The sequence below is a fragment of the Saccostrea cucullata genome, unplaced genomic scaffold (genome assembly GCF_032062105.1).
Source record: "Saccostrea cucullata isolate Sc308-1 unplaced genomic scaffold, CSIRO_AGI_Scuc_v1 ctg854, whole genome shotgun sequence".
Classification (NCBI taxonomy): domain Eukaryota; kingdom Metazoa; phylum Mollusca; class Bivalvia; order Ostreida; family Ostreidae; genus Saccostrea; species Saccostrea cuccullata.
Window position 1 is genome coordinate 233096 of NW_026934639.1, and position 25276 is coordinate 258371.

The following is a 25276-nucleotide window of genomic DNA, read 5'->3' on the forward strand; positions in this document are numbered from 1 at the left end:
AGGTCAGTTCTATAATGTCACAGGGCTACTATTCTAACAACTAGGTCAGCTTTATAATGTCACAGCACTACTATTCTAACAACTAGGTCAGTTTTATAATGTCACGGTGCTACTATTCCAACAACTAGGTCAGTTCTATAATGTCACAGTGCTACTATTCCAACAACTAGGTCAGTTTTATAATGTCACAGGGCTACTATTCCAACAACTAGGTCAGTTTTATAATGTCACAGGGCTACTATTCCAACAACTAGGTCAGTTTTATAATGTCACAGGGCTACTATTCCAACAACTAGGTCAGTTTTATAATGTCACAGCCAACCATTTCAACAACTAGGTCAGTTTTATGTCAATGTCAGGAACTGTTTAAAAATTTTAGAAATTAAAATAGAAAGAAATCCTACACTTCAGGATTAATTATGGGCATATATTTTGATAATATCATGAAAAATTTATTTTAATTTTTGACGTGTTGAAGTATTATAGGATTTACCAGTAGTTCAAGTATGAACTCGGGCACTATTCCCTGCTATCAATCTCCAAGAAATAAAACAAACAAATCTTCCTATCGTTCCAGGAATACAGAATGTTCTGACATTGTTTTGTGCTGCTCTAACCGATCACAAGATTTTGTTCCATTCTCAAAGTCATTCACGGCTGACGGACGCCTGCCAGGCCATCAACATTCTACAGTACCCTCTCAGATACAGGTAATAACAGATACAGGTAATAACAGATACAAGTAATAACAGACAAGGATACTGTTGGCCTGTCTTACTCACCAAATGATTTCTGCATTGATTGCTGCCCAGAAAGTTAAAAAAAAATTGTAACACTGATACAAATTTTATGCACATCAAATGCTGTTGTTTGGAACAATAACTGCAGAAAATTATCTCATGTATTGAATATGTGTATACATGTATCAAGTCTTGATTTTCATCTTTAGTTAAGTAAGAGCTTTTTTTCTTTTTTTTCAGTTATGTGTATGTCCCCATCTTGCCAGCACCATTGGTAGAAGTCCTCAACACCCCCACTCCTTTCATAGCAGGAGTTCATTCATCCCTAGCTGAAGACACTGCTGATCTGGTAGGTCAAGTAAAGGCCGGAGAAACACTTTTATAACTATTTATTACGCTGTGATATGTTAGATTGTAATAGTGAAGTTAAGATCATGGACTAATTATTACAATTATCATGATTATTAGTGCAGTGTTTGCATTCATGAAACACATACAAGATCACAATTTAGAACAAAAGAACCAATTTATTAGGCACTCGGTGTACTGAAGCCATTCCAGTTCTGTTGCAAAAGCTTCCAGAACTTTAAGCTATAAGATGTGGAAGATTTTTATCCATGTTGCACTGAATTAACACTGGTGATAGTTGATTGATGTTTAAGTTTGTACTTACATTGTATTTTAATCAGGTGGATGTGATCATTGTTGATCTTGATGGAGGAAGTGTCCACATACCAGAATGTGTCAATCTCCCGATGTTACCCGAGCCCATGGTGTCTCGTGCAAAGAAAGCCCTCACCATGGTAACCAGCTGATTACTCTCTGTAAAGTGTGGTGACATAGCTTTCTAGCTTGAGAAAATGGAATGTCAAATCACATCTGCTGAAATGCATTGAATTTATGTGATTTTCTTACTTTGCAGTGTTTTGTTCTTGTGAATAGATTTATGTCTCTGCACTCAACTTTTATTGTCTATATTTCTTTGAAGTACAGTAAATATAAGGTGGAGAAGTTTACTTTCTTTAAAATTTTGAAAATATTGGTTTAAAAATGTCAATATTTTCCCCTATAAAGTGATATAAGTTACTAAGTTAAGGTAATAAAAGTATTGAAGCCAAATTGAAATATTGCAATGACTTGGGTTTCAGATAGATATATCTTCCATATCTACATTAACTTGGTCAGAAATGGTAAGATAAGGATTTCTTTTTTTCAGCTCTAAAACTTAAAAACTGACAACCTTCTGCTCAATATCATGGAATGCATTGATAGCTGTTAAAGTGGGTTGCGTAAACATGGGGAAATGTCATCTTTGAAAGAAACCCACTTCCACTCAGCTGCTATTTGCAAGCAGTTCATTCTATCTTGGCAAATAATTGAGATGGCTATAGCATGAAAATTTTTGTATGTCCCTTCAAACAGAAAGAAATCTTAATATTTACCCTGTCAAATCATCATTTTCCTCATCAAGAACAGATAAACTTCATGTACTAACAAAAAAGCTACTGTAAACCTGGTTTTGTGATACGTGCAAAACAAAACTTTTAATGACATCATTCATCAATATTTCATTAACAACATTTACTGTACATAATTTTTGACTTCAAACAAATTTACAGAAATTAAACCGAACATTCTTAGTAGAATCTATTGATGTACTTAAATTGTCAGCATTGTCAGTCTCACCTTTACACATGGCTTTTCCTCTTTTTTTTATTTAAGAAGTACATGTATTTTTTCAGCGTAAATTGAGCGTTACATAATTGTCTTCCTAAACAAATTTACAGAAATTAAACCGAACATTCTTAGTAGAATCTATTGATGTACTTAAATTGTCAGCATTGTCAGTCTCACCTTTACACATTACACATTACCTTTACACCGCCTAAACAGGTGATGAACTCCGACCTCCTGATGGCAGACTATGCATTTCCTCCTCCTTCCCCAAAGAAACCTCCCTCACTCGAACAAAAGGTCAGTCATTTAAATACTGAAATCTTGTACTACATTTATGAAGGGGTATTCCTAATATATGCATAAACAATAAATTACAATGTTTGAAAGTAATACAAAATAATAAATTTCAATTTTTTTTGCAATGGCATATGGAGAAAAAAAAAAGCAAGCAATTTTAGTAATTTTATTTTTATGCCTATTTTGCAGCTTTTTATGTTGTGTTATTTTAGGATAAAGAAATTCGTGCAATATTTATACGTTTTTTTGCTGAGCTCCTGACTGGGTACAGATCTTGTCTGACTGTGATTAGGATACACCCAGAACCTTTTATTACCTTCCACAAGGTAAGGAAAAAAGATAGGAGGAGAAAATATCAAATCTAATGTACAGCTTTGTTTGACAATCAATGTGTTAATGTAGGGGGCTAAAAAGTTCAATTTTTTGATGAAGAAAATTCATGTACATGAACAAAATGGTATTAAGAGAATGGAAATAAGGCTTTGGGTTATTTTACACTGCTGTGTTCATTAGGCAAACTTCCTGGGCCACAGAGGGATGGTGGATGATGAGTTCCTGGTGCGGGTCCTGGAGGGGATGGGCTTTGGTACGTTTGTGGCCGAGAGAGGGACTCCATACAGAACCTGTGATATTTTTGATGAGGTAATTAAGTTTGGCTTAAAAACAGGTAACTTTATCTCAAACACTGTAGTTCACTTAATATTTGCAACATTTTATTTTTGGGAGATTGTTATTTGCTTATCATAAGTGAAAACATTTTCATGAATTTTGGTTATTGCTCTGTATGCTCTTTACTAGAATTATAATAATTACAAGAATGAAATTTTCATGATCAAATAGTCCAGAGTAATTACCTAAAAATAAAGTTCTCACAAATAGGAAGAGATTTACAGGATTTCTTTTTCATGTATCTTGATCAAACTTTGTAACCAGGCATCATTTCTCTGTATTGTTTGCTGTTCTTAATAAGGGAAAGCAATTCATATCTTTGTTTCTTGGATCATAAGGAGTTCTGTGGTTTTTTTTTAGGTCTATGCAAATATACATGATCAGCTGACAGAAGAATCAGCTGACTCAGAGAAGATTATGGAGCACATTAAAGATCTAGCCAAGCAACTTAACACCAATGTAAGAACATTTATGGTAGTACCAGACGTATGTTTATTTTTCCTTTTGTGCTGTAAAAATTCATGTACATATAAAAACACTAGTGCAGTTGTGAATGGGTACTATCAATGTGTGTTTTATAAAATTTTCAAAGTGTATGCAATTTACATGTATGTTTCTGTGATATCCCTACCGGTAACTTATGAATTAAATGGCAGATCCACTTTTAAAATAAGTACACTTATAAACTAAGAATGTTATGTTTTGTTAACACTACATCAATTTTTAAGTCTTTTGTTTGGATGAAAACATACTTGTTCAATGTTTATGCACTTATAAAGGCATTGTAAGATCAAATAGAACTTAATTTAGTATAATCTACTATTTAATTGTTTTCTTAATTGCTTTCAGGAGAACCCCAATCCCCAGCCTTATGTACAGAAAGTTCCCAAACCAACAGACGGGGCCTACTCCAGGATACATCAGACACCATTTCCTTTACTGGACAGTCAGCATGTACACAAAATCTTAAAGGAGGGGATAGAAAAACAAAACCAAAAGTAAGCTCTGTGGTAATGAAGTAATAGATCTGTTGAAAGATAATTCAGCATCACACAAATGTCACAATAATGGTCATCATTTTAAATGCTTTTTAAAGCACTGGACTATTTTTTCTTTTAAATTTTAAAAACATTCATAATATCAGGTGTTTATGATAGTATTTCTAATTGATGAAATTTGTAGATTAGATACCCTTATAATGTTTATTTTGTTGATTGTTATGGAAATACTTTGATGAGCTCACTTTAATCTTGGACAGGATGGCTGTGCGACCTAACCAGGTGCGGATCGTTCCCATGGGAACACCAATCACAGCACTCGTAGACAGACAGAGGATGATGGACAACAATGCAAGGCGACTCGAAGTCCTCCGTAACTGCATTAACTTTGTATTTGACAACAAAATCTCTGATGCAAGAATTGTAAGTGCAAAATATCTGTCAATTTTCAAAGTATATATAATGATAAAATATGCTAAGCCTTCATTCAGGGTTATTCCAGAAAATGAAAATTAGTGATTTTATTATATTACTGGTATTTACATATACACATATCTAAAGATCCAGATTAATGTCTATTCAGATCTTCCCTGCTGTATTACGAGCATTGAAGAGTCGCGTGACTCGCCTGGCCTTGACCCAGGAGTTGAGTTATCACATCAGGTCCAACAGAGCTGTCCTAGAACACCAGCAGTTTGATCTGGTGGTCAAACTCCTCAACTGTTGTCTACAGAATGACTCCAGCATGGACGAAAATGGAGTGGCAGCGGCCATCTTACCTCTGGCTACAACCTTTTGTAGGGTGAGTGTCCACAGTCACTGGGGTTGGCAGGAATTTTATATGCTGAAGATTTTGTTAAAGATTTTCATCTAGTCAAAAAGATGATATAAGAATCATTTCTTATGCTGATCTTCCTTCATTCTTCATTTATTTTTATCCCAGTTATCTCAAAATTGTATTCCTTAACATTTAGTATCATTAAGTACCCACTCTCCCAAAACAAAAACATGTACTGTATGCTAAATAAAACATTACCTTGAATGTAATGAAAAGATTTTTAAGTGTGCTTAGTTGTCTTGAATGGCATTTTGAATGAAATTGATTCTATTTTTCTTTTTATGTTTTTAGAAGCTGTGTACCGGTATTATCCAGTTTGCGTACACCTGTGTACAGGAACATGCAGTGTGGCAGAACATGCAGTTCTGGGAGGCAGCATTTTACCAGGATGTACAGAAACAGATACAGCAGCTGTACGCACCGCAATACGAGGAGAATAACGTCAAAGATAAAAAACACGATAGCTTCCTAGGATCACCCACACATAAAGTAGGTACCGAGGAGAATTCAAAGATAAGAAACATGATAGCTTCCTCAGATCACCCACACATAAAGTAGGTACCGAGGAGAATAACGTCACAGACAAAAAGCACGATAGCTTCCTAGCACGATAGCTTCCTAGGATCATACACACACAAAGTAGGTACCGAGGAGAATAACTTCACAGATAAAAAACATGAAAGCTTCTTAGGATCACCCACACATAAAGTAGGTACCGAGGAGAATAACGTCAAAGATAAAAAACATGATAGCTTCCTAGGATCACCCACACATAAAGTAGGTACCGAGGAGAATAATGTCAAAGATAAAAAACATGATAGCTTCCTAGGATCACCCACACATAAAGTAGGTACTGAGGAGAATAACGTCACAGACAAAAAGCACGATAGCTTCCTAGCACGATCACCCACACACACACAAAGTAGGTACCAAGGAGAATAACTTCAAAGATAAAAAACATGATAGCTTCTTAGGATCACCCACACATAAAGTAGGTACCGAGGAGAATTCAAAGATAAAAAACGTGATAGCTTCCTAGGATTACCCACACACAAAGTAGGTACCGAGGAAAGTAACGTCAAAGATAAAAAACATGATAGCTTCTTAGGATCACTCACACATAAAGTAGGTACCAAGGAGAGTAACGTTAAAGATAAAAAACATGATAGCTTCCTAGGATCACACATAAAGTAGGTACTGAGGAGTATAATATCAAAGGTAAAAAACACAATAGCTTCCACGGGTCACCCACACATAAAGTAGGTACCTTGTCAAAATGATTATGTCAAAATATGTATGTAGAACATGTATTTTAAAAAAGCATAAATTAGAATTTCATTGAAATAAGTAGAAGTCTACTAATTTTTATGCTTATGAAATATTCTTACCTTGATTCAGGTTGATTAAGTTCTTTTCTCCATACATGATCATGATCTTATTTTTTTTAAATTGAATCGCACATGAAGCATTTGATTTAAGCATTATTTGTAGAGACTGATTTTTTTTCTCAGAATAATGAGTTGAATGTTAGTAAGAACTGCAGTAATGGAGGCAGTGTCACACCAGAGAGAAGATCCAGTTATAGGGGCCGGGAGATGGGGGCACTGGAAATTGCTGCTGAACAGGTAATCATAACGAACACCTAGATGTCTAAAGTTTATCAGGGAAAAAATTCATAATGTTTAAACAATCATCCATATTGAATGATGATTTAATGACTGCTGATCTTGATAACCATTTTAAAAAACCTACAAAGAAGTGTGAAATATATACAATACTAAGATATGTAATTAATGAGGGTGTGAATTTCTAGTTGAGGACCTGGTCGACCCTGAGTGAGGAGAAGAAGGAGGAGCTGATCAGTAACGAGGAGTCCACGGTCTACAGCCAGGCTATACACTACGCCAACAGGATGGTCTACATGAAGGTACCACTGGAGACTCAGAAGAGCATCAAGCCCCTGTCTCCTGACTGGGATAGCACCAGTAACAGCAATATAGCCTCCAGGTAAAGGCCCAGCCCATTGTTGTAGGTAGAAATCTCTGGAGGGCTCAGTCTGGTAGAGTTAGTAAAAGGTCTAGTTGTAGAAAAGTGTATTTACAATTGCAGTGAAAACATACATTCTTAGTTTCTGCTTTTGGAGTATCTTCATATTCATGCTAGAAAGTGTTGAGGTATTAAGGATCAACAAAAGATCTCACTTCCTTATAACCAAGATTCCTCATATCTGAGCCATATGCAAAGTTTTCTGTACTGTGTATAAAACTTTTATACTGCATTTATAAGGATCAGAATTTGACGTTTGGCTTATGAATCTTTTTTAGCCTGGCAGACAGTGAGAGTAATGATGCTGAGAGTGGGTATGATGAGATGGAGATATCAGATGTGGGTACCAGTGTTATTAAGTTCGTGACCCGCTTTGTGGACAAGGTCTGTAATGACAGCCGAGTGACCCCCGAGCACATTAAGTCCCTCCATCAGATGATCCCAGGGGTGGTGGCCATGCACATAGAGACCCTGGAGGCAGTCAACAGGGAAAGCAAAAGATTACCTCCCATTCAGAAGGTGAAGAACTGTCTTCACTCTGCCTGAAACTGTAAAATGTGTATATGTAGAGTAAACTGTGGGCACTAGAGAAAATTATTTAAAATAGTTCAACTATAGTTAGATTGACAAAAGAAAACAAATATTTTATGGTAGAAAAGATTATTAAAACCTCTGAATTAGAATTAGAATGCTTTTAATATTAGTAAACTGAAGATTGTATCAGATTTGAATAAAGGTTTTTGAATTTCAACTTAAAAAAAAGTAAACATTCAACACATTTAATCAACTACATTTTGACATTTCAGCCCAAGATCCTGAAGCCCACTCTGTTACCAGGAGAAGAGGTGGTGATGGACGGTCTGAGGGTGTACCTCCTCCCTGACGGTCGCGAGGAGGGGCTTGGAGGAAACATGGGGGGTCCCACACTACTGCCAGCAGAGGGCGCCATATTCCTCACAAACTACAGAATCATATTCAAAGGAACTCCCTGTGATCCTCTTGGTAAAAATTTATCCTTGATGCAGTTTGACTGAAGTATTGTATTCTAGTTTTCAAATATACCTCTAAAGTTTCCTTTAAAAGGCATAGACATAAAGCTTTTATTGTAGTTATTAATGTTTAAATAAGTGTACTAACAGTTTAAATAATGAAGCATTATCTTACAGCTTGTGAGCAGATAGTGATTCGATCTTTCCCAATCTCCACACTCACAAAGGAGAAGCTAGTCAAATTACAGTACACTCCACACATAGATCAGCTCCCAAAGGAGGGGCTACAGCTGAGGTCCTGTATATTTCAGGTAAGATCACATAGATCAGCTCCCAAAGGAGGGGCTACAGCTGAGGTCCTGTATATTTCAGGTAAGATCACATAGATCAGCTCCCAAAGGAGGGGCTGCAGCTGAGGTCCTGTATGTTTCAGGTAAGATCAGTGTCACAGGGACTTAAACAGCTACATTAACTGTACAAAATTGGGTCTTAACATTTTTTGCCATCAGTGTCTGTGTAATGAATTCAGCTTATAACTAACTCATGATTTCACATACATTTAAAAGAGAAGCATCAAATGTTGACACATATAATCATATATATTTATAATTAACAGTTGATGAAGATAGCATTTGATGAAGAAGTGGTCCCAGATGATTTAGAGGCATTCCGTAAACTGTCCATGAAATATAGAAGCCCAACCAGTGTCTTTATGACCTTTGCCTTTGTTGGACAATCCATACCTCAACCCAGTACCATGCTGAAACCAGTGGAGAAGAATGCCTCTCTCAAGTAAGTAGACAACTGCATACATTAAACAATGGTGTCAAAGTATTGAAATAATTTTGAATATACTACTATCATGTATTTAAATATGTTTTATTAAATATGAGTGATATTACAGAAATTTTGCCAAGAAGACAATCATGAAAACTGCCAGAAAAGCAGGGATAGCAAAACAGAAGCCACCCAAGCGGAAATATGTGCTGCCTACTCCTCCTATGGGTCGGCGAAGCATGTCCCCAAGGTCGTCGGCGGGGTCAGACAGTGAATCAGACCGACCTGTCAGTGAGGCCATGGATGACCTCTCAAGTATGTAAAACTTACAAGTTCTGGTTTATAAAGTCAATTATTTAAATACCCATATAATTTTTAAGTTGCTTTATTTAATGCATGTTTAATGATAATAAAAATTAAATTGATAGTGTGAATGCATAGAGTTTTTTTGTGTGTTGAAATTGCAACTTCAATTTAAAGTGAAAATTTCTTTGACCAATTTGACCAGAAACTTAAAAGCACTTCAAGCTACATGATTTCCTGTATTACTTATCAGTTTGTTAACTTGACAGTTATAGATGAGGGAGAATTCAACAGGAGCTGGTTATCTGACCCCAAGGTGATAGAAAGGTTAATGGAGAGGCCGGGTTACCAGGATTATGTTCGGCAGGGGTTCGGGGATCCTTCTGACTCCTCCACAGTGACAGGGAAATCCACGGAAAAATTCAGAATCTCCACAGTCAACTCAAACTTCTCAGTATCTAAAAGGTAGGTGTAGCTGTTTATCTTGTATGAAGTTAAGTGGCTGTGTTAGAATTTTTTGATTTTCTATAAAATGATGTTTGATAAGATGAATGTTTTTCTCTGTTTCAGTTACCCTGCATTGTTGGTTGTTCCTGCCAACTTCCCAGATGATAGCATAAGAAAGTTTGCCAGGACACACAGACAGTACAGGTAAAGAAAACTAAGGAAAAGAAATTATAAACTTAGTTTGGTATCCTATGTAAAATTTGCTTATTGTTCAACACTGTGATTCAGGGTTTTAAATGTTTGTGCATATTCAATTTATTTTTACTACTTCTAACTAGGATTTTATAGCCTCTGTAATTTTATTATTCAGATTTCCTGTGGTGACCACTGTGTGTTGTTACGGGCAAGTGGTTTCCATGGTCGTGGTCTGATGGGGATGCTAAAGTCAGATCCTGCAACAGGTTTGATTTTGTTTGTAAACCTCTAATAATTAATTTAATCCTTCTGATGTTTTGTTACATTTTATCACTGCCCTAGACATACATTTTAAATTTTAATGGTTTTCAGAATTTATTTCCTGTACAAACTTGTGTTATTGATAACTGTGATGGACAAAAAGGAAGTTGGCATTAATAGGCCGCATTGCATATATGTACAATAATGAATAGGGTCTGGCATACTACCGGGCAAAAAGGCCTTGTTGGTCACAGGGCCAGTGGGGCCGCACATCTGTATTTTCAGGGTCAGCAGTACTTTAACACCCAAGTACTCCAGTACTAAGCCTCCCCTCCTGTTGATGGGGATGTTAAAGTCAGACTTTTTACTTTACTTTTGCACATTGCCAGGTTTGATTTACCAAAGTGCCCACCAACTTATCTGCTGGCTGGGCAGGGAAACAACGAGCCAGATATGTTCACAACCCTCCCCCTTCGCCCCCCTTTAATACAAGAAGGGACGGGGGCATATTGCTAAATTTGCTTGACATTAGTCTAATCACAGTCTTGAATCACTTTTGGACTGGCTTTGTGCTCGACCTTGTATTAGCTGCCGTTTCTGGACTTCAATTCCTTCGAGCTGGAATTTTTTGGTTGGCCCTCTTTGTTGCTGGTTATCTGAAAAAGGCAAAAAAACTGACAGCAGATTACTGCAATTTGCACATTAGCCAATGGTTGCAAATGAAATTTGGTATGTACATATATATATATATATATCTTATAGATAGTGAACATCTAGGTCAAAAGCGGTCTCGATGTATTTGAGGCCTGAAGAGACCTGTAAAGAACCCATGCTACATTAGCTAATAATTGACAGTATAAGTTATGCCCCTTGGACTTGAGAAAAATACCAACTAATTCACTCGTACCAAGATGACTTTAAGATTTTTGCCCATTATTAGTTTTAACAACGTTATATTTTCAATTAAATGAGAGAGGCAAATTAATCTGCACACGTGATCACTGCCCTGCAGGATGACATGCAATTCCTTATGCTCATAAGATCACTATTCCTTTTCCTTGGTGTTAACTTTGCAATAGACAACAGTTGGATGGTTTTCATTGAATTTATTAAAGACGAAAAAACATACATGTACAAACTTGTGTTATTGATAACTGTGATGGAAAAATTCAATTTATATATGCAGTTTCCGTTCAGTGGCCCTGTGTTTCTTTCCCAAATTTGGGTACTAGACAGAGGTTGCACACATTGAAATGGAATTTAGTAGCCTCCCCTCCTGTTACAGATTAGTCAGATGAAAAACTTCTTACTTGACTTTTTACTTTACTTTTGTTCAACATTGTCATAGGTTGGATACTTTGTAGACAACCTGTCTACCCAACAGAGTGCCCACCAACTTATCTGCTGGCTGGGCAGGGCACCATAATTGACAGACAGTTATGCCCTTTATTTGGACTTTCCCCTTCCCTTGAATGAGGGACCACAAACCACTTTTTATTTTTAAGAAGGTTCTATTACCCAGCTCAGAGAGATGCGTTCCATCAAATCTGAACATGTCCGTATTAGCAACACAAATGTTTCCATGAGAAATAACACCCCCACCCAATTCTGTGACAAATTTGAAATATTTTTGTTACAAACATCTCTTGACCACACCAGTTTATATACATTATATGCTAAACTTAAATTTTTTGCTGTAAATGAATTACTAAGTAATTGGGAGGTACTTCCTGTTTGATGAGCTGTAGGATTTTTGGATCGAGTTCCTGCCAGTGCATGTTCGTGTTTCCATGACAGTGTGGCAATTAAACACTAATTAATATTTTTTGACCTGCAATGCTTTGGGTCGGTTAGTTCTGGGTTAAAATTAACTATATACATGTTCCTCCCCCCAAATGTTATTCTTTTTTTTTTTTTTTTTTTTTTTTTATAGGTGTGGGCATGTTGTTGAATGAGTTACATGATCCTTATGTATAAGAAAAGTGATTTCCAACCAAATGAACAGAATGGTGTAATGCCATGAAAAAAATGACCTGATGGTGTTGGTATAATGTTTTTAATGGCCTTTTGAAGGACGGCATTGAATTGGTATCTAGTTAATGGTTTTGTATCGAGATGAATTAGGAAGCTGTGGTTGACAGGGGTAAACTATAAAATCCAAAAAGCTTTAACTATAAAGCGGTTGGCTATGGATAATGAATGTGGATGTATATATGCGGTATTGTTAACCTTAAATAGGGCTTGTCTTGTTGAGTTTGAATGTGTTGGAGTTGTATGCAATGGGATGTATTTGGCGTGTTTGGGTTGATTACAGTGAATTCCCCAATGCGGAGTAATGCGAAGTATGCAAGTGAAAAGGCACATGTAAACAATTTAACCTCGTAGGTAGAGTGACACACAGACTGAAGCGATGTGATGAGCTTTTTTAATATTGATATGGTGATTGGGAGGCGATTAATCTGCCTTCAATCTAAATATGTGTTGTATGTGAGTGCTTTAGTTACATTTGCTTTCTGTCCATTAGGTACATCTACTGGTGAGATCTCGGCATCCCTTCAGCAGGAGCGATACTTCTCCTGTATCGTGTCAGCCACTCCTAACAGTATGAGGTCGTACAAACCCTCCTATAGCGACTCCCTCACCAGTCTGGACTCACTCATGTTGACGGGAGTCCAGGAATCCTTACTAGTCCCAGAAACCCCGGAGGTGGTGCGGCGGTCCCACCCCGCGGCCACAGGGAGTCTACGTAACATCAATAACCCCAAAACATCCTGTAAGTATCTCACTTTATCTTATAATTTACTGGCTACAATAGTTATACATTAACAGCTATTTACAAATACACATTTACACACATATGTATATATACAAATGTAAATATTGGTAGTCATGTATTACTTTGTCTGACTTTGTTTTATTAGATGTTCTTTCCACAACAGTGATTTTCATATGCATGCACAAATCATTGTTGTGGCATACAAAGAGAAGGTTATTTAATTTTCAAACCATGAACATCCTTACATGTAATTTGATTCAGAAGTACTGGTACACAATTTATTTTGATACCTGGTTATGAAGATTTTTGTCTACATGTTTATATAGCCTATGTGTTATTGGATTACTGTATTAATGTGAGAGTTAGGAATCTGCATACTTCTGATATTTCTAATAAATACCAGCTAGTTCTACATTTTAAATTACCTGGTAATTATATAATATATTTTGATATCATGTGTTTGCAAGAAGCCAGAAAATATGTTCTCATTGAAAAATCTAATCCCTAATTTTTATTGGCCCTCATGGCAGTAAAAGCAGGTAAGATAACTCTTGCGGGCACTCTATTCCTAGCTGTTATATTAATATTCTCAGTTTCATTAGCCTTCAGTGTGGCTTCATTGTTTTACTTTTGTTTGTATTAAGTTTTATATAGAGTACCTGAGCCAAAGGCTCAGGTGACTTTTCTGATTTAAATTTTTTATGGGGATATTCTGATCAAAAAAATACCTATTTGAAGGTCCTTTTTTATATTTTTTAAAACAAAAATCAAAATAGGGAAAAACCAATAGTCAAGAATGACTAAATAATGAAAGATAAAGTTTTGACTAGACTGTCCTTTATGCAGTGCATTTTAAAGTTTTAAATTGACCCCCTACCCCAAAACTAGGTTTGAGAAGCAGTATTATGAAAGGGCATTGTTTTATATGATGCATAGGTTCAAATTTTATTTCATTGAATAACAACTTTACCACAACTAGTCAAATGAAGGAAACATTCTTTCTTTGTCAGAAATTATGTTAACATTGAGCAAAATTTTCTCATATCCCTTAATTAACAGTTTCATATAAATCTGCAAACATCCTCATGTTTTTGCAGTAAAAGCAGGAATAAGATATATTCATGGGTATTAGAGAAATGTTCAGAGACTTTAAAGAACAAGACTCCAGTTTATTCACTTGATACAAAACTTAAGTTAAATTTGTAAATTTAAATTGTTGAAACTATGGAAATTATTTTAATGGCCACAACCAGCTAGTTCATTTTTTGAAACTGTTGTGTGGCACTTCTTCTGGGGTTTAGTTTATGACCTGAAAATTGTCCCCTCACTTTCTGTCTAGAGAAATAGTTTTACCATCTGTTAATTTTAAGTTATTTATAGTTAATTTTGTGTTTCTCCTGTAAAACTAGTACTGACTAATTTAATCATTTACTAGTTGGTAATAAAAATGTATTGTACAATGTGTCTTGTCTGCTCTGTTTTTGAAAAAAAAATGTGTTCAATTTGGGTATAAATTTCTTAACAAAATTTTTTATATGTGGTGTCTGTCAGTCTGTCTACCCCCGGCGTTTTATCATAAAGTTGTCCAGTCCTTCTGTAAATATTCTAAACCAAAATTTTCAGGGATGTACACTACCAAACTTCTTGGAACTACTACATACATTTTTTTTAAAACAAAAAACTGGAGCAGGTTAAAGTTTTTGGAGCAGGTCCATTCCCAAGGAACTATAAGCCCTACCGGGACCAAATTTGCATGGATGATGCATAAAAAACCTCGGAATAGTCAAGTTAAAAGCAGGTTGACTGAATTATGAAATTTGCATGGTTTGATAGAATTTCAGACTTTTAAGCACAAGATTGCAGTTTATAAACCTGATATGAGACTTCAACATTTGTTTTTTTTGATTTAAATTTTTGAGACTTTGGAAATTATCTCCATGGCCACAACCAGCTTGTTCATTCATTGAACCTGTTGCACATGTGAGCACTGTGGCTTACAGGCCTCTTGTTTTAGAATCTTACATTGACCTGAGAATCTGACAACGGTCCCTCCATTCCTCCAGTTAAAATAATATCTGAGGAAAAAGTTTTATGCTTATCTGTTCATTATTACTGTCTTGCTTCATGTTAAATTAATATTGTCAATTTGTGTTACTCCTGTAAAACTAGTACTGACTAATTTAATCGTTTATTAGTAGGTAATACAAATGTATTGTAAAATGTGTCTTGTCTACCCTTTTTTGAATGTCAAAAATTTGTTAAATTTTAGTATATAGAATGGAGTTTGATTTTATTATTTTTAAGAAAAAAATACAGACTGTATTTATTAGTAAGACTTAAGTAGGCAAGTTTCATTGTAAACAAAGTAGATTGGACCAAATATTACTTGTAATTTTTATCTATTTTGCATCAACAAATAATTTTCTAACTATTAAGCAAAAATTCATTTTAATATATTTAAATTGCTTCATTTGATTTTATAAATGCTGATTAACATTGATTAACCACTTTGAAAAATTACTTTTTTTTACAAGTGTTAAGATGGAAGTCCAAGGAATTTGTTTTTTTAAGAATTTTTTATATTTACCCGATAGTTAACCATGTACAGCAAATATGCAAAATAGAAAAAAAATACAACAAATTTGATGGTAGTATGACATATTTATAATTGACACATACTGGGTAGTTTTGTTTATGGAATGCTATTATGAGTTATTTCCCTTTGAGCCTCTGTTGAGTTGACTCACTGTAACTGTTGTTTTGTCAGCTAATCGTGACTCAGTCTACTCCATTGCCGAGTCTAACCCCGTCACAGGCAGAAGCAGCCTATTTTTACGGGCTGTCAACATGTTTCGGCCGGGTGGGGCTAAAAGCTCCCCCGAACGTAGGTTTATTTTTTATTTTCACAGCATGTTGGTGCATTTTGCATTTCATCACTGACTTTATTGAGTTAGTTTTTTTGGATTGAAATTACATGTGAAACATGTATCTACAATCACAAACTTTTTTTATTTGAAACTTTTTTGGATGATTTTCCAATTAATGTTTTAATTCTTTCATTTAATGTTTCTTTTCAAATTCTGATGATTATCAGAGTGTAACTTGCACAAATGATAAGATTTATCAATCAATAATGATTAATAATTAATTTTATCATACATATGAAATATTAAGGTTTAATATTTTTTTCCAGAAAAAAAAATGTTTGAAATTAAAAAATTCTTTAATTTTCATATTACATGTATTATATAGTTTACGTGTATTTATATAGCCAATCATACAAGTTTAAATGCACTTATTTCAGATGCACGTGCCACACTAAATTAGCATGTTCATTGAAATTTATCATTGCAAAGAATACTTTTAATCTGTCCTTGATTTGCTCATTTGAATTTTTTTTTCAATTCAAAAGAACAAATTTTGCTTTAAGACCAAGAGCAACTTTATGACCCAGCAGACAAGCTATTAACATGATAAAGCTATAGGAAAGGCATATGTTTTCTCCTAATCAAACTCCAAAATAAATTCTTTAATTTCTATTAATTTCTATTCACAAGTACTTCTTTTTCACAGTGTTTTATTTTTTTTAAGCACATATGGACCTTAAATGGTCCTAGAGTGGTTTTTAAAACCAGACTGTTAATGGTCTCAGACATACATGTATTTAATATCACTTATTGTTTGCACTGTTTGGTGTACTTTTCAGTTTTGACTTTACCACGTCGGACTCGAACATTGAGGAACGCTTGGCCAAGTATATAAAACTGTATATTATGAATGTTGCATGTATGATCCAGGTCATGCATTGCTGTGTCACCACCAGGTGGCAGTGTACGGGGTCCTCAATAGGGGGCGCTGTACAAGCACTTTATGATGTTTTCTTCAGTTTTTTTTAACACAATTTAGTTTGACTGTATCAAATTTTTTATTAACTGATTTATGGATTTTTTTAAAGTTGTGTGAAAACTCATAAAGTACTGGCAAATAATCAAAGCTGCAATAAGATACTGCATTTTCACATAGTCAAAACATATATTATTGGCTTTAAAAGCTCATGTATTTTGCTTACAGCTTTTGTAATGCTAGCAATAGCTTGACTTGGATTCAGTACATGTTTATAAAATGCTACGAATGGGCCCCAGAATTATTTGAAGTACAAAAATGTAGTGATATTGAAAGAAGTAGAGACATCTTGAATGAAATTTTTTATCACCTTTGTAATCAATGAATGCCAGTGCAATGTGGTATGAAATGAACCATAAAATGGAACCTTGTTAGTGTCTTAGAGTAATGATTAGCTGGTGTCTAGTAATTTGGGAAAGATTGAATGGGGTACAAGAATGTTGTCCTGTGTAAGATTAGTAGAAGGTAAGGTAATATTGGGAAGAAGATAATTGTTATCTTCTCAACCTTTCTAGTCCTCTGTCTCTGCTATGTTCTGCCTGCAGTCTGTTCTCACTATATCTTTAATTCTTATACTTTTCCTCTATTTCATTAGTTTAATTTTCAGTTACATACATTTATATGGTAGAAAATGGGACAAATAAAACCTAATAGAAAGAAAACACCAGATTGACTTCTTTAATAGTTACTAACAGTTCTTTAAGTGGGATATTTTTATTTTCTTTTGTGTACCATTTTCTCCAGATTTGAAAGTGTTGAAGGATGTAGATATATAATAACATTTCAAGAATTACTAATTTCTGTGCATTTATATTGCATATCTCTTTGAAATTAATTAAAGTTTTTTATATCATTTTTATTTTTTTTTTTTAATTTTAAATAATTAAATTTATTTTAAAAAGACAATTACAGCTTTAAATTTCATTTTGATGTGTAGAGTAATAACATAAGACTTGCAAACACACTGTGAAATCACTGATGTTCGTTATGTAATTTGGTGTATGTAATTTAATATACAAACACTACAAGGTGAAGAAATAGAAATCTGACAAATTATCAAATTTTAAAGATACTGTAATCAGTGGTTCGAAATCCCCAAATCTTTTTCCCCTGAAAAAAGTGATTTCATAGTGCTGACATCTACTGAGGTCTGACTGATTAAGTTCTTGTTTTAGCATTTTCCCGCATTGGCAGTATTCGTGAAAAACCTCGGATGAATTCTAACAGTGCCACTCTAGATTCCACCACCATGTTACACCAGAACGGAGGGGTCAACGAGAGGTCAGATCTACTTCAGAGCTCGGTCCAGGGCCTCAAACGCGTGGCCCTGTATGTCCTTGGAGAAAAGGCTCAGATGAAGGTAAAGTTTTAAATCAAAGATTCAAATGAAAAAGGGATTAATTTAAAGGAATTCAGCATCTGAAATTCTTTCAAAAAGACAGGTTCTGTCCTGTTTACTTTATGAATGTAATTCAGGGATAAATCATTTACAATTAATTGTGGCATAATAAATGAAATCTCTTTTTGTCGGATAGTATACATGTATGTTTTATTCAGGGAATCAAGGCTGAATCCTTTCCTAAGTGTGATTTTATCCCTGTGGATTTTTATGAGGTCAGACATGTCAAGGCCAGCTTTAAGAAGTTAATGAGGGCGTGTGTACCTAGTGCACCCCTCCCAGCAGAAACAGGCTTCCTCAAGCTTGTGGAGGAATCAGAATGGCTCTTACAGGTAAAACCGTGATGGCTCCCTATATAGTAAGGTCATTTACTAGTAAAACTGGTTATTTTTTAGAGACCTACATGGTACTTATCCTACATTGTACGTGAAAATATCGCTCGGTTTTATTTTCCCCTGTATTGCCCATTTTATAAATAGGTCAATTAAACGCACCAAAAAACTTATCTCTCCTTTGACCTATTGTATTGAGGGGAATTTAAAATCATTTGAAATAACAGAGTGAAAATAACCCTGTATAAGTGATGTATTCTTGCACTATTAGAGTCACGGTAACTCTGCAGAAAATCACCGTGCCATTTTATTTTTTGCACATACCGATATATAATCACAACAATGAGGGTATAGTTGATAACAGTTATACCAGTAAATGTGACAATAAGACCAGTGTTTGTTATCTTAGATCCAGAACATCATGCAGCTGGCTGGAGCTACAGAAGACCTGCTGGATGTACAGGGGTCGTCTGTGATGCTGTGTCTGGAGGACGGCTGGGACTGCACCACACAGGTAATGAATTATAACGTAACTACTAAATATACTGCACCACACAGGTATACAGTCTCCTTATAATGGAAATATTACATGTTATAAATTTACGGCACAACACAGGTACACAGTCTTATCATTACATTTACTATGTCTTATCTTCAGAGCTAGGAATAGAAATTTACTATAAAAAATTATTATATGGGTTAATGCCTAATCCATAGGACTAATATCACGAGCATGTCTTAAATCATATTTTATAAGCATATCATCTGAAAAAAGGATAGGCCTAATTAGATTTAGAAAATAAATCAGAAAGTAAGGTCTCATCTAAATTTATATAAGATACTTATGTGATATATTGCTAGTTTGAGTAATCTCTTCATCATGGAATAAATAGAGTTCCCTTCCATTCCAGGTGGTGTCTGTGGCGCAGCTGCTCTTGGATCCATACTACCGCACCATTGAAGGATTCAAGTGTCTGGTGGAAAAAGAGTGGTTGTCATTTGGGCATCGCTTCACTCACCGTAGCAACCAGACAATAGCCAATCATGCTAGTGGGTTTGCTCCACTGTTTCTACAGTTTCTGGATGTAGTCCATCAGGTGAGTTGCTACTATTCTCTTGATTAATTTTGTGGTCATGTTTAACAACTTAGATCTTTAAAATGGTTCTGTAAAATATGAGGGGTGATCAAAAAGCGAACTATCTCTATATTAACAAAACCACAATTCAGATCAGAATGAAATTTGGTACACATGTTCTATAAAAAGCATATGTAATGCCCCGTGCTTGTGACGTCACAATGTGAAAATGACGTCATAAGGTAGATCACTTGTGACAAAAAATAGTTGACTCAGGAAATGAACGGCTGTAAAGTTAAACGTATATCTTGGAAATTCCTTTGCAGAAGTTAATAATAATTTGTACATGGTTTATGAAGACAACAGACATGCTAGAAGTTTTGTTATCAATTGGATTGATTGTATAAGTGAAGGAAGGGAAATGTTCAAAAATGATGTTTGTTCTGTTGCCCATTGAAAGCAAACTGGGAAAGATAACGTGTCCTTTGTTTCGCAATTTGATCTGAAAGATCGCCAAGTAACATTTTGAAAAATAGATAAATATCTTTACAATAATATAATTATTAAATCCCTAAAATTTTGTTTACTTTAGACTTTAAACATATCAGATATTATAAATTGAAGGTACCTATACTTAATCCACATGAATTAAACGAGGCTCAAAAGACAGATGACTTGGGTTTTGATAGTCACCATTCTCATTCTGCAGAAGGGTATCATTATCCACCCATACGATTGCCGAGATTAGGCCATTTCTGACAAATGGACTGTTTCTGTTGTAAAAAATAACTTGCATGGTAAGAAATATAAGAGCTGGAAAAAATTTTAAGCTTCTGTGACAGAATGCAAAAGAGCATGTCACGTGACAGCCTATATCACGTGATCCGCGCATGGGCAGAATGATTGCAGATGCACATTCAAATTGGAGAGGACTACTTTGAAACATTTTCAACACTGAAACTCTATATCAACTCTTTATTGGAAGAAATTTAATTAGTTTGCGAACTTTTTGGTCACCCCTCGTAGTTTACAATCTAAAATAAGCTCATGTTTTGTATTTTTCCTTGAATAATCAGGGACAGACAATTTCTAATAATAAATAATTACATGTACTTTGCTGTCTTGATACAGATTCACAACCAGTTCCCATTGTCTTTCGAGTTTAACCAGTTCTTCCTGAGATTTATTGCTTACCACTATGTGTCCAATCGATTCCGAACGTTCATGATGGACAACGAATACGAGCGGGTGGAGGCAGGCTGGCTAATGGAAGACAGGAGGTCGTCCAAGATCAACCATGAACAAGCTGATCTAGATGGTGTGTACAATGAATGAACAATTTATACGATCTCAGTTTATATACTATAGTCTGAGCATTTGACTGAAGTTTTGGACATTTTTTGATAATTTAAAAGGAATTGGAATATTTTTTCTACATATGTATATGTATATTATACTTGTTTTGATTTTGAATTTAATTCGTTTGATAAAACTTAACTTTTATTTTGTAGGTGGATTTGCCACAAGGCACCAGTCTCATCAGGGAAGCTCTATCTGGGACTACATAGAAAAACATCATCGTAAATCTACACTGTTCATGAACTTCTATTATAGCCCCTCAGACCAAGACGTAGTCCTGCGACCTTACTCCAATATCTCAAATCTAAAGATCTGGGACTACTTTCTGAATGAGGATCTCGCTCATGGCCCGGCCTATGAGATCGAGACGACAAACAAAGAAATCCAGATGAGTGAGGAGGAGAAAACTGACAGCGCTGGGCAACCGCTCATGCGGAGAATTGTCAATGGTTGTCATGACAATGTGTTCATGCAGCAACCCAACGTGTTCAGGCAAAAGCTTCAGGTATGACCAGCTGCTTTCATGATGTTTTATGAGTACAGGACAAGAAGACTTTATCAGTTTATGGATGTTTTAGCACTAATGGTCAAAAACTAGAAGAGCTGAATATAAAATGGAAAGGTGTCTACTGTCTGTCTTTCTGTTGTTCTGCAGATTTTATAGAATTTATCAAACTTAAGCTGATACATAGAGATGAGAGTTATTCAATTGCATCAACATTTTTTTTATTTCGACCTTTCTTTTGGCTTGACTTTCTTAAATTAGTGAAAATCTGATCTTATTTTATTCTTACAACAGGAAATACACAAGTTGGAGACAGACTTGGGACATTTTCAACAGAAATGGAAGACAATTTGGGATAAGCTTGAATTGCCCACTGGAAAACGAGAGACTATGCAAAGAAATTTGTCTTTTAATACTCAAATTGTAAAATCTCATGGACGCTCAATACACAAGCGATCAACGTTAGAAATTTTAGTGAAAGGAAAGATGTTAGGTGAAGCAGCAAAAATGTTTAGTCAGCCACACCGTTTTGAGAAGCACACCTATACCACGCCGGCCTACTGTGACTATTGTAGTCAGGTTCTCTGGGGACTCCTGAAGACAGGTAGGTTACGGAGGTCACTGAAATAAAGGGTCAACTACAGTACCTTAGACTTTAACAAGTTTATGTTTGTCTAATGTTTGAGTTAAGAACTGTTTTTCTTTGTATTCTGAAGCTTAATTTTTGATTATTCAGACAGCTTGGAAGGTTGGTAGTCGGTTGTCAAGTTTCTCTTTTTCTCGTGCTAAAGGAGTCAATTTGTAATTTCTTTCCTTGACATTGCATTTACAGTAAAACATGCTTATAATGAATTAATGCTTACAGCAAAGTGATTTTCAAAAGCAAAATTTTAATTATACAGTAATACATGCTTATAGTGAACATGCTTATAAAGAATTGATGCTACAGCCAAGTGATTTTCATTCTTGAAGTAAAATCTTCCACCCTTAGCACCTTGATAGGCCTGTATAATTGTTCTACTTTTGAGAGATTGTTTAATACTGGCCTTGAGACATGTAATACTTGTAGAATTGTTAAGTAAAACCCCTGTCACACCAGGGCTGCGTCCTCACGGCGACTGCACGGCGTCTTCAAAAAATGCAAAATGCCGAGGTGATCGCAGTAGAGTCTCCTACAGCGCCGTGACAACGCGGCGAGATCTCCACTGAACGCCGTAGGGTCGCGTAGGGTCTTCAAGAACGCCAGGGGACGGCGATCACTTTGAGCATGCACAAAGTACACAAAGTGATCGCGGTCTGATGAGAATGCAGTAGAAACGTAGTATGATCGCCGTAGCAGCGCAGTGAGATCTCCAACAACGTAGTGGGAGCTCCGTATGAACGCCGTGAAGACGCACATGATCGCGGCACGAACGCAGTGATAGTAGAATGCGCTTCCACGGAGACCTCATGGAGATGTCGAGGAGTCCTTGGAGATGTCACTGCGTTTCTGTCGCGTTTTCACGGCGCTTCTAATGAGATTCTTCATCTTGTGATTTTTTCGACTGCGAGTACAGAGCGACAGCACGGAGTTGTCACTGCGATCATTGCGCTTCCATGGCGTCTCTACAGCGTCCGTTGGCGATCACAATGCGCTTTCACGGCGTTGTTAGAGCGTTGTCAGCCAGCTCACAAAACAAGAGCAATGGGATCATATTTGATCATATTTGATCAGCGATAATTCCAACGTACTTGTTGCACTAGGAGCATTTAAGTGAGAAAAAAAAATGGAAGAGAAAATTACACCAGAACTCTGTTGTTTCACTTAAATTTTGTAGAAAACTTTTCGGTGTGTTTATTCTTTTTTTTACATTCATAATATGTTTAAAGAAAATCTAACTACACAACTGAACCGATGAAATTGAAAAAAGGAGTTTTCATAAAACTATTAATAATTCAGTACTAAATTATTTAAATATAGAACATTTTTAATTATTAAAAATATTCCTTGGCATGATTAGAAGTCTTTTCATCGTGTAACTTGATTCTTTAAATAAAAATGTTTGACATTCCTTCTGAATATATATCAATGAGTATAGAACGCATTGTGAACGTATTGTGAACGCAGCCAGCGCAGTGAAAACGCTGTAAACACGAGGTGAAAACTCCTAACGCGCTGTGAAAACTCCGCGGAAGCGCAGTCATTCGCCGAGAGATCTCCGTGAAAACGCAGTAGAACGCCGTGAGATCGCCGTAGAATCGCGTCTGTCGCCGTAGGGACGCCGTGACATCTTCATATTGTGAAAATTTTACAGAAATTTGTGCAATTTCCCTGCGATTCCACAGCGATTATAAAAAATTTAACAACGCCGTACTGACTCCGTGTGAACGCAGCTTGGTGTGACAGGGCCTTAACAGGTTTGTTGTGTTGTAGGGATGCACTGTACAGATTGTGGATACAACTGTCATGAGAAATGTCTGTCTCACGTACCAAAGAACTGTACAAAGTTAAAGATCGTCTCAGATTCCAGCAGTACCAACACAAGCGTATCCAGAGTATCCGACACATCTACTCTTAAAAGTAAGTTCACCAAAAAGAGATCTTGCTTGCCATCGGAAGGTATAAAGGAGAATATATGCCTCAAAACATTGGTTTCCTCTAAAGTTGATGCCAAAAAAATAAAAAAATTAAGATTTCCCCCAAAGTCTGGTCCAAAATAACCAAGTTATGGTAAAGTACTGAAATCTTGTAATACCGGTAATTGTTTCTATGTTAAGTGGTAGGACAGACGGCCATAGTATGACATGGAGTTAATTTTTCGCATTATAATTAAGATGAAGAGCTTCCAGTAGAAAGTGGTCCAACATATGCTACGTACACCCCGGCCACCACCAGCACAGAGAACAGCTGTCTCCACAAAGGCTACCTCTTCAAAAGAGGGGCCCTCCTAAAGGGATGGAAACAGCGCTGGTTTGTCCTGGACTCCACCAAACACCAGGTAAGGGGCCCCAAACAGGAGATAAATGTTGCATTTCTTTCTGAATATCTTGTACCAATTTGATCAATAATAACAGCTCTAGCTAAAAAAATGTGTATTGTGAACCTGAAAAAAAATTTTTTTTTTTAGTAAATACCGTAATTTGAAATTTTTAGATCTGTAAAAATGAATGAAAGAAAAAGATACGTTATTGCAGTGTTTAACTTGTGTTCACAACCTGTGAAACTGTAGCTGTGTTTGTGTTTAGATGTTAGATGTAAACTTTCTTTGACAGCTGAGGTATTATGACTCGGAAGAAGACACAAACTGTAAAGGTTATATAGAGCTATTTGACATCCAGTCTGTACAGACCATACGTAATGTACAGGGGGCCCCAAAAAAGGCTGACGAAAACGCTTTCTTTGAGGTAAGAACGAAGACAATTTATTATGTTTGTGCGTTTAAAAGGTTTATTGTTCCTGGAGAGCTTTTAGGAAATGCTAAATGTATCAAATCTATATACTTTGTTGTCTACAGTGATTTTGGTGTAAAAATTTATTAATAAATATAAGTTTGACATAAGCATTTCCTACTTTTAGGAAAATCATATTGCAAGGGGAATGAAATGATATGTTAAATTTTGTACATAATATAAACTTACAATGAAGTGCAGTTTTCATTAAAGTCAATAGATTATTGTTATCAGTTATAAATTAGTGCAATTTGAGCAAG

The 25276-nt window shown here is 35.6% G+C and overlaps 1 protein-coding gene across 1 annotated transcript in view; it reads left to right on the forward strand.

Moving 5' to 3' along the window:
- Positions 1-25276, forward strand: part of LOC134241094 (myotubularin-related protein 13-like) — a 45821-nt gene that overhangs the window by 17793 nt on the left and 2752 nt on the right. The window contains 36 exon segments of the mRNA XM_062723183.1: positions 578-710; positions 981-1089; positions 1430-1543; positions 1889-1930; positions 2634-2714; positions 2927-3040; positions 3228-3356; positions 3744-3842; positions 4233-4381; positions 4642-4804; positions 4965-5183; positions 5511-5708; positions 6731-6844; positions 7033-7226; positions 7544-7784; positions 8072-8267; positions 8432-8565; positions 8871-9046; positions 9159-9346; positions 9604-9799; positions 9905-9985; positions 10152-10165; positions 10168-10242; positions 12762-13010; positions 15781-15897; positions 16720-16767; positions 18092-18276; positions 18474-18647; positions 19057-19161; positions 19559-19744; positions 20855-21041; positions 21235-21587; positions 21882-22191; positions 24001-24147; positions 24402-24565; positions 24840-24971. Coding sequence (XP_062579167.1) covers positions 578-710; positions 981-1089; positions 1430-1543; positions 1889-1930; positions 2634-2714; positions 2927-3040; positions 3228-3356; positions 3744-3842; positions 4233-4381; positions 4642-4804; positions 4965-5183; positions 5511-5708; positions 6731-6844; positions 7033-7226; positions 7544-7784; positions 8072-8267; positions 8432-8565; positions 8871-9046; positions 9159-9346; positions 9604-9799; positions 9905-9985; positions 10152-10165; positions 10168-10242; positions 12762-13010; positions 15781-15897; positions 16720-16767; positions 18092-18276; positions 18474-18647; positions 19057-19161; positions 19559-19744; positions 20855-21041; positions 21235-21587; positions 21882-22191; positions 24001-24147; positions 24402-24565; positions 24840-24971 — 5516 coding nt within the window.